Raw genomic sequence first — 10,724 nt, forward strand, 5'->3', positions numbered from 1 at the left:
ATCTTTAGGGAAAGTGGGGGAAAGATAATGGTTTTCCCATATTGTATATTAATCATAAGATTGCAGAGAACTTTGGACCAACCAAGCTTTGTTAAGCTTTTCAGAACTTTATTGGTATTTGCAAGCAATGAAAATACTGGGTAATGGATGCTTGAGAAATGCTYGTTGTCACCATCTTTAATTCAATATTTTACTTGCTACTAACATTGTTCTTGAGATCAGAGACCAGGCATAATTTAGATTAAGGAAGACAGGCAGAGAAGAAATACTGAGCAATGTCTGCATGCTGCAAACAAATGCGCTAAGGAGACTTTATATCCTAACAGGGAAAAGTAGGGCCCTGATTTGGAAAAGCACTGCAGAATCTGCTTCCCATCAGGGAGTGAATCCTACAAATCCCATTGACTCATTGACTGAAAGGGATTTCTACTCCTACCCATACCTCAGTAGGCTTGTGGGTAAGGGGAGGGGGATTTTTTTATTATTACTTTATGATTTTTTTTTTTCCCCACAGAGCCAAGGTGAGCTGTGGGAGTATTGAGTACTGCAAAATTACAAACACAGAAGCATTCCTCCAAATTACTAGGAAACCTCTTCCCYCAGCATGCTCTGTTTGCACTTGGGAACAGTAAGTCAGATATTTAGCTGGGCAGACCAAATCATATACAAGAGCTTGTGAAAATAATTATCTCTAMAATTCCAGCTTTTGTTTCATGGCCCTTAAATATGCGCTGAAATTTCACTCTGAAAATTCTGAGCCAGAACATGATTTTGCTGGGAAAATTGCATATAAAACCTAATTAAAAGCATCAACCCACACTTTTTTCTTTTAAAAGTACATCTACTACCATCATGCCTCTAAATGTAACCGAGCTCAACAAGTCTCTAGCAGCCAAGGAGGCACATAATTTAAAGGCTATTTCGGCATTTGATTAAGCACACAGTGATAACTACAAGCCCATGCCCTGCAGGCATGACAAGAGGCAATTATGTTCTGAGGTCAAAAGCGAGGGGGAGAAAAAGCACAGGATTTTGATAACTTACTTAATTTTCCAGCTCCTGAAATTAGCAGAGACAAAGGAGTTCTAAATCGCCCAGATAAAATCCTGTCATTATCTGTTGCCTTTTCACCCTCTGCTCTCACTTTGCCCTGCAGAAGCTCAGGAGGATTATTTTCCTCCAAATGGCTGCACTTAAAAAAACTCGAGTTGGCACACATTTAAACGTTAAAGAATTTGAAAAACACTCCTTTTAAGTTCTGTATTTCCATGGCTGCCCGCACATAGAATCCTGGAAAAAGACACCTGTTTTTCAAAGTAGTGAGCAGCCATCAGCTCCTCTTGAGTTTAAGCCAACAATTAGGTCACTTTTTTAGGAGATTAAATAAGCAGCTCAATGAGAGGCTTCGAAGATAGGGAGCTGCTCAAAGAAGAGAGAAGTGTATTAATGAATTAATACAATTGTGCTGTGTATTTCACAGATGGGCTTTGATGTATCTTGTTGCACAGCAAAAAGCAAAACATCTTTGCTCCTTACAGGAAAACCAGTAAAAACGATTGAGTACGATTATCATATAGTGACACAACAACAAAAAATGTGTTTACAAGGAGATAAACAGCCAGGCTCTAATCTTCCTTCGGAGTATTTATTGCAGATACCGGAGTAGGAGAAAAAGCCATGCAGAGCGAGTGATTTGGTGGACAATGGCAGRATGGAAAACATGTGCCTGTTGCTCTAGGAGAAAGCACGATAGGAGATCATGCTGAATTACAGTATTGAGCTGCTTCTGGTTTTTCCAGAGTGTTAAATTTTTTATGCTTTTTATCCAGAAAATGTAAATGTTGACTGTGATACTGCAGGGAGGTAGGTGTCTGCAAGTGAAAGCTGTCCCTCTAATGGCAAGCAGTCAAGTGATTGTGTGAAAGGCAAAAAGGTGAATTCTAGAAAATTTAAAGGTGAATCTAGAATCTGTCCAGAGATTCTTTACTGGAGAGTAGAACAGGAGCTGTTATTTTGGGGAAGGGGTGTTCAACTTGGTTTTGGGGTGTTTTGGGGGCGTCCTTGGAACTGACACTCATGCAATTTTAGTAGATCAGTGCTGTAAACTCTCATGTACAGGAGACACGCCCATGATACAAGAAATGTGTTCTCCTGGTAGGGAAATATCTTCAATGGTTTTGGAACTTGCTGTTAGCAGTTCTTAATGTCTTTCCAGCATAACACAACAGCTAAGGTTAGATGCATTTGTGYAGTATTGCTGTTTGACAAATACACTGAATTCTCAGGCATTTTTGTGATTTAAAGCAGGGTTTTCCTCAGCTCTCAGGTGTTTAACATCTTTCACTGATATAGAATAGTTACTGCAATAAAAACCCCAAACATAGGAATTAAGAGCAAAAATATACTTTCTGAGTCGTGCGGGTCAGAAGTTTTGTATTCTTGCAGTGGGAACTATAAAAAGTGAAGTACTTTTAGTAACTCTCTTTGCCCTTTGTATAGTCTACATTAACCTTCCAGAGAAAAAGATCCAAATTGCCCAAGGACCGGGCCAAACCATAGCTCCAAACAGCTAATATTGCCTGTAAACCTCATTTTGTCATTTTTTTGGCAGTTAATAGGAGTCATCTAAGCACATGGCAGGAGGAGGGAGGGCCCTTGGCCTCAGCATTCTGCCAAAAGCTGCTAGAAACCTTCTGCCTCCCATGTCACCAATCTGCTCAGGTTTAGCACAGAACAGGCTTGAGAGGAGAGCTCACCACAGYTCTTTTCCAAAATCAGGAGCCTGGMATCAGGAGTKTTTTGGTCAGYGCTGGCCAGCTGCCATAGAGTCCAGTGTTTCACAGAGTAGGGCTAGCTGCRGGCTTCTGTGAACAGATCCCTGTAAGCAAACTTAATACCTCATGAAGCTGTTTGTAGGGCAGGCTAAAATTGCTGGGCTCTGCTGACTCTGCCTTTCTGGCTGGCTTATCTCTTCAATCAAATGTTGTCTCTAACATTGTCCCATCCTTCCCTCCACTCACCTTGTTGGCTAGTGGCATCAAGCCAAGGGTAAGAATGAGGCAGTGCATCTTAGAGGTTCGTGTTTGTCCTCGTTTTCCTCCTCCTGTAACAGGAGAAGTTGGTGGCAGTGAGAATTTAATGCATTGCACAAATATATGGTGCAATATGAACCCAGGGCAAAACCGTTTTTCGGATCTCAGGGAAAGAGGGCATCTCAAGTGATCCAAACCCTAAAGCTCTGCTAATTGTGCAAGCTATTGTTCAAGAATAAGCACACATCTGTCTTGGGAGTTTGGCAATTAGTCCACAACTCTGGCACATCAGTGAGGGTCTGATATTAAAGTAATCCCTGCAGAGTTACAGAAAAGGGAATCTGAGAATCTGTCCAGTGATACATAAATGAGACAACTGGCAATAATAGAAGGCTTCGTGGAAATCCAGACAGAGCACCCTTGATATGGTTAAAAGGATATTCCAAGAAACATCAATATAATTTTTCCATAAGCAAACTTGGTGTGCATGTACCATATGGAAGTTTTATGGAACAAACCAACAGAACATTGGGCTGGGGTTTTTAGTTTTGGAGAGGGTATTTTGATGTTTTTATAAAGGGTCCAGGAAGAAAGAGAGCTGTTGAAAGATGCCTGGTGTCAGATGGCCCATGGATCTTCTGGAGAGCTAAACCTCTGTCAGCATTACATAGAGAGAGGCTGGTTTTTTATGTGGAGTTTTGTGGCTGGGAGTGTACAAATGTAGCTGGGAGGGCACAACATCCCTATATGTGGAAATCTTTTTGAGTGGGTGAGTTTTCATTCTCGTGGAATAAAGGAGGGAAGGAGTTGCCTTTTATTTCAGCTTGTGACTGGTATGCTAGGCTGGAAAACGAGTATTTGGTTCTCAGTATCACCACAGATTTCCCATGAGTCTGGAAGCTGCAAAACCCTTCTGTGGCTGAGATGAGAAAGACAATGTGTAGCTACTTCATATGGATATTTGGGGATTAATATATTCACATTCATCAAGCTGTTTAAGATCTTTGGATCAAAGAGGCTGTAAAGATGGGAAATACAATTGCTTGTTGTCAAGTGAGATTGTTTACTAATTCTTTAGGGCTTTGTTTTCAAGGCATCTCAAAGTGTGTTTCTTTTTTTTTTTTTTTTTTTTTTTTTGCAAACTGTAGCCTGGATTTCTTTTAAAACAGGTAAGATTTCTGAGAGCTCTTTAATTTCACAAGTATTTGCCAGCTATTTGACTATCTAGGCAGGTCCAATTCAAAGTTAAGACTGAACTGAAATCATCTGCTGTCCCATAAATTGGCCTTTCCATGGAAAGTATCACTGCTGGGCCCAAACTTTGGGATGGTTGCCAGAACCTGCAGGCCATCTCCCAGCATGCTGCAGGCTACAGCAAAAGCCATTAGGATCACATTTTCTAAGGGCTAAGAAAAGGACCAGGGGCAATACAGATGTTATTACATCTGCTGTGGGATAGGTGCAATCTTGCTGAGCGGGTGGGATCCTGGTGCTTGGATTGCTTGTGTTCATAAAATTTCCTTTGCCTGTTCAAGTACAACACAGGGCTGTAATTTCATTTATGAAAGCCARCTAGTTTTTCACCTGGTAAGTAGAAATAATAACAATTCCATAGTTGCTATTTACTTGTTTCAATAAGGGATTTCTAAAGGCCTCTATAAAAGGGATCTTTAGCTTGTTTTTGAGAGGAGAAAATTGAGTCACTGAGTGGAGAGGTGATTTCTCTGGGCAGCCAGCAAGGCAGCGATTGGACCCCGTTTCTGCAGCCCTTATCTCAGTGGCACTGAATCAATGGCAGTCCAGCATATGGATAAAACCTGCTGCTAAGCGTCGCTCCACTTTTAACTTTAGCCTCTGCGTGGAAAGTCAATGTTGACTGTGTTTCTGTGTTAATCCCTGCAGCTTTCAGCCGTGCCCCAGTCCCCATGGCTGTGGTCCGAAGGGAGCTGTCCTGCGAGAGTTACCCCATCGAGCTGCGCTGCCCRGGAACAGATGTTATCATGATCGAAAGTGCCAACTACGGCAGGACCGATGATAAAATCTGTGACTCTGATCCTGCTCAGATGGAGAATATCCGCTGTTATCTGCCAGATGCCTATAAGATTATGACTCAAAGGTACGGTGTTTAATATTCTTTGTTTGCTGACTGTTGGTTTCTTAATCCGTACTGCACACACCAGTTTGTGTGTGTGTTTGCATGGGAAAATGCAGGTGCTTAGTCTGGGTGTACGTGCACAGAATTACAGCAATTGTTGCTGAACTCTGGGTTTAACCAGGCTGGTTTAGCATCACGCAGTATAAATAACATTTCCTRTAAGTACTGCTGATTGGTCATCTTGATTCTCACTGCATCCCAATATTCCCTCTAAAATGCCTAAATATCAAGGCTCATAATGAATGTGGAAGGGAAATGGTTCTCAAAATGCATATTCACTAAGTTTTTGTGCTGTGTTCAAACAGAAGGCCAGTAATCTCCTTCAGACAATTAATATTTTGTGTTCATAGTTACATTTACAGTTTGCAAAACACCAAGAAGAATCTGCTTCATTCCTTGTGTTGCCAGGGCTGGTTTTAGGGAGGATCTGAATTTCTAGTCAAGCCCTGGTATTCTCATTGGTGAACTGCTAAATTTCTGTGTAATAACTACAGCTGTTAAGTGTGGCTGCTGCATTTGGAAATGGTAACTGAGACACCCTTAGACATGTAGACAGACTCCTGTCTGGCTTGCACAGCCAGGGCCTAACAGTTTATTCCAACCTAGAGGTGTCTTGATTATAAAAAGCCTTTTAAACTGTTGCTGAATTTTTAAGGATATTTTCTGGCAGAWGTGGTGTTGTGGGAAGGATTCATAAGTCACAGCTCTTGACGTGTAATTGAATTTAGTAATACATTCCTAATACGTGAAAAATTGTTTAATACATTTGACTGTTAATTAGTAATAGAGATTAGTATTTCAAGGTATTAATAATGGCACTGGCATAGGCTACTCRACGTCATGACAACAGTGTTTGGGACCCAACAGTGACCTCATGGCTCAAAGCAGGGCAGGGTTTCAGTGGAATTTCTTGCTGTTATTTGCTGTGAAATGCTTTGCACTAAAAAGGGATGGTGTGAGCAACATGAGTTTCACAGGCTGCTGTTTTTGACGTCCCTTTAGAACTGCTCCATGTTGAGCATTTAGGTCTCAAAATGTTGAGAAGTTTGTGAAAAAATGTCCCCATTGCTGCATATGGCTCCTGTAAGACCACTCGTTAAGTTGGACCCCTCGTGTAGCTGTCTGAAGTCTTGTTTATAGGGTTGTGCCAGCTGCATTTTCTAGAGAAATRGAAAGGGTAACAACGTGCCATTAGCCAGTCCCTTGGATTCGGTGTGGTTTTAGTGGAATTACTGTRATTCTCCTGTTCAGGTTGTTAGTGGCTTCAAGCAGAAACCCTTAATCCTCTGCATATTGGCAGAATAAAACCGTGTCATCCCCTTTGTGGGCCGTTAGAGAGTACGAATTACTTATATTTTTATATATATATATGTATTAGTGTCTTCCAGGCAGCAGCTCCTGAGCCAAATGCAGAGCTCTGCAACCTTCTGGTCAGACCCCATCTGTAGCAATCAGCAATAAACATTGGCCTTTAGGCCAGGGAGGGCACCTAATCGTTTTCTGTGCTCATGGCACTGTGATGAAAACTTCAGGTGATTACTCACCTCCAGGTATCATCAGTGGAGGCTCAAATAACTTAGCAGAGAGTTAGCAGGGAAGCTCATCTCTGGAGCAAAGCTTTTCTGTTATTCCATTTGGGCTGAAAGTGGTGCTGTAGAGGATGGACACCAAAGTGGGGAAAATGTGTGCAATCCTGTTATTGGGTGTTGTTGAGTTTCCTGAAAATAAATATAGCATGGTATCAGAAGACAGGTAGAAAAGGGAAAAGTATTCTACTTTGCATTTTCGTCAGTCTCTTTTCTTTTTTTAAATCTCCATTAAATCAAAGACTTGAAACAATTTAAAAATAAAGCCATTAAAATGAAATATGCTCTTAAGATGCAAACCAGTCTGTCAGCTCAGAGCTCGGAGTACACTTTATAGCTGAGCCTCTGAAAAAAATTGTTTAAAAGGAAAATTATGACAGCCTTATAGTTGCGGCACTAACTATGGCAATCTCTTCTGAAAGCCTATACCTGCAAAATTAATCAATTTAGCAGTATTTGGGTGGGTTTGCAGATTAATGCAGGCTCTAACACAGTGAGCTTGTCTTAGCTAACGCTGCAGGGTGGTGGAGCAGCTACTGGGAACGAAAGATTGTCGTGACAGTGTAACCTGCATGGTAATTGAAGCTGTCTGCATGTGGAAAGAAAAATGGTATACACAGTGTGTGCTTATTATGCATTGATTAATTATTGCAGTCATAAATACACAGTCCCCTTGTAGGCTTCATAATAAGTTGTCTAACTCCTGGCAGATTTTAATCAGCAGCACTGCACAGCCGACTCGGACAGGTTATGGCATGGCTGTGGGGAGGGAGAGAGGGAAGGATGGGAAGGAAAGTGTGTGTGAGAGAGGTGGTGTAAGTATGTGAGCTGAGGCTGTGAGTGAGCAGATTTATGGTAGATATTAGTGATTGCTCCCCCAACCCACTCCCACCAAAAACTAACAGCCTGAGCTAACATGTTCCTTTTTTCTGTATGCTTGTATAAATTAATTTTTGCAGATGACTACATGAGGTTATTTTGAAAGGGAAAGACATAAATCTTACGGTGTGTTTGTGGAACCCCCTAAGCAGAGGGAACACAAGGAGTTCTTGCTGCAAGTATTGCCCTGAAACTCTCTACAATCTTGGGAGTATTGCTTGAAGTAAAGGGCATTTTAAGCAGCTTGTAGGGAGCTACTTTATGGGACATTAAATCTCTGGAGCCTATTTTTTTCTTTTTTTTTTTTTTTTTAAATTTTTCCAGCTCCTCATTTACACATCCGAGCAGCTGCTGCCCACAGCAGCTCAGAAAGTGTGCTTCATGAACTGAAGTTTTTCTGATTTGGTTAGGAAAAAAATGTATTTCGTAGCATGTTTGCTTTGGAGAAGCATCTTTTCAAGGGTTGTAACAAATGATTAAATTCTAACCATGCCTATTGTAAACCGTGTGCACTGTACCATGGGAGATTTCGCTGTGTCCTCCCTTGAGTGACTGTGCCACAAAATTAACATATCATCCATTCCAACAGCCAGGGCTCTCTGGGAACAATAGGGAAAAGCAGCCTCCTATTCCCGTAAGAGTTGCCTTTGTTCTTACAACATTAACACAGTTTTAGTATATTAAAAACACCCTAAAGAAAAAGGAAAGAAAAAGAAATGCTTTCTTGAATTTCCTGTGGTTGCTTCTCACTGAAGAAGTATCCTGGGTTAAAAGCAAGGGAAGGAAGAAGAGGGTAGAACGGGTTTTTGCATAAATGTTCACTGAATGTTCTGCTGTCAGTACCACCTTTGTGTTTAACTTTGTAGTTTGGAACATTCTTTTCCATAGGCTTTAACCTCAAATGTAGAAAGCGCAGGGGGGAGAGGGAAGTCCAGGTAGGAACACTAGGAAGTACCTGACATGTAGGTACACACASAGAACAATTGTATTTTTTGCCCTAAAGGCAAGAGCAAGGCTTTCCTTTTSCTTTTCGGATCCTTGTCTACCCTAACCATTGTCTGCTGCTCTTAATCTGGAGAAAGGAAAGGAGGGATGGAATAATGAGGCAAAATGACAAAACCAGCAGGCAGAAGAGAAGAGACAGGGKAGAAATGTTCACAGGTCTCAGCAGTTGTTCTCAAGATCAAAGCAAAATTCTTTCTGCCCTGGAAGATGTGGAAGGCTCTTGCTGGGGAACTCTCATCTCTCTCAACAGCTCTCAGAGAGCTCAGTTTGCAAAGTAGGCAGCATTTGCCTTTTGCCAGAGCAGAACCATGCAGAGCTCTTGTATGCAGTTCTTACCACTTCTGGMTTAGGGAAGAGGGCTGCTGAAAGCTGCTGAGCTTTCTCCTCTCTTCTCCCCTCAAGGGAGGCATAGCTGGGAGGGACTAGATGTCCTACTGGGCCTGCAGTAGCTTAGCTGAGCTAATTTCTTTAGGTTTGAGTCTGGTCTGTGTGTCTTGTCCCTGTGGTTTCGGTGTTGACATCATTGATGAAGCTTGCAGGTCAAGACTTAAAGGAAAAAAAAGAAATAGAAAAAGTGCAAGACTGCAGGAATGTAAGACTATGGTCAGCTGCTCTCAGATTTCCCTAYAGTTTCATCAGAGGGCCTAATCCTTTTATGTGAGAAGGAGCACTCACAACTCTCTTGGTAGTTGGAAGGATGGTAGCAGGCACTTTGCACAGCGYAGGGGAGAATAAATAAATTGAATGAAGCAGCTTGCATTACACTGCAAAGATTTTTCATCTCCTGAAGGGCTGTGTTTTGCTAATGTTTTTGGTTGATGACCTGAAAAATGCAGGAGTCTGAAATGAGTGCCATTATTATTGTAATAATATTGCATTTCATGGCGTGCTGTTATTGATGTTATCAGCTCCTGTGATTTTCAAGGCACTTTTCAAATGTCAGTGATCTGCACTTGCACTGGGAAATAAAGAGTCAGGAATATCTGTATCTTACAGACAGGATAATTCACGTTAATCATTCATAAAATGGCCACTGGTTTTGGACATACTCGTTTTGAGATGTTCGTGTAGGGTCTTTTATATTAAATAGCTTGTTGCAGCGCACGTGGGAAGGTGCAGAGGACAAGGAGAGCTGCAGACCTGGAGGCTCTGTAATGCCAAAGCCGTCAGCAGGGCTGAAAGGGACAACTTCAGCTGAACTGCAGCACACTTGTGTCAGGCTCCACAAAATTAATGGCATATTTCTTAGAAAACAGCCCCCTGCTCAGATGCTGTCATCACCTCTGACTCAGATTCTGAATGTCCTATTTGGTAGGAACCCCACCACCCTCCTCTGCATCCTGAGCGCATTTTGCAAAGACTGCCAAGATACTACTCATTTTTCTAAATTTGTTACCACACAGATGGCATGAGAAGTACATTTCTGAAGGACTGAGATGCTGCAATGGGAAGCTAGGCTTTCTGGGAAGCATAAGTCTGGCGCTTTGAGAACTCCACGTGAAAAGCATCAATATGGAAAAATACTAATGTTTCAGTTAAACAATTTTTTGTAACCAATAGAAATCAACAGGGAATACTGAAGCTCACGTTCCCTGGATTCTGATTTTAAAGGTTAGAAAACAAGCCTCGCCACTTGGTTAAACAATCTATTTTCTCTCCATGTGGAAAGATTTTAAAAATGAAGGGAATTCTGTTAATTTCACCRGAACCTTGACCTGGGGACAAGGGCACATATGCTGTTTCACCATTAACAAATAACCAAACAACAACAGTAACTTCTAGTTACTACAAAAAAACCCTACAAAACTAGGGTTTTGTGCACTGGGCTGCTGAATCACTCTATAATAGGTTGCTACTTCCTAGCCTACACAGTCTTAATTTATCCTATCTCTTCCTTTCCTGAAAATGCTCTTGGAGCATTTTCTTAAAGTGACACACCCTTCTGGATTCAGGAAAATCCAGACTTGAGCTGAGGAAGCAACATGCAATCAGCTGCCCCTATGGCCAAAGGAAAAGGCCTTTTTGATGTCTGCATGTTGGAGGAAGCTGGAGGAATTAATCTTTGCT

General features: G+C 41.6%; 1 protein-coding gene across 3 annotated transcripts in view; it reads left to right on the forward strand.

Moving 5' to 3' along the window:
- Positions 1 to 10,724, forward strand: part of ADGRL3 (adhesion G protein-coupled receptor L3) — a 309,315-nt gene that overhangs the window by 46,556 nt on the left and 252,035 nt on the right. For all 3 annotated transcript variants that reach the window (XM_057366829.1, XM_057366827.1, XM_057366828.1), the window contains exon 2: positions 4,935 to 5,148. In XM_057366829.1, the coding sequence (XP_057222812.1) occupies positions 4,935 to 5,148 (214 nt within the window). The remainder of the gene's footprint in view (positions 1 to 4,934; positions 5,149 to 10,724) is intronic.

Source organism: Malurus melanocephalus, unplaced genomic scaffold (genome assembly GCF_030028575.1).
Source record: "Malurus melanocephalus ecotype Western Australia unplaced genomic scaffold, MMel_1.1 scaffold_72, whole genome shotgun sequence".
NCBI classification, from domain to species: Eukaryota; Metazoa; Chordata; class Aves; order Passeriformes; family Maluridae; genus Malurus; species Malurus melanocephalus.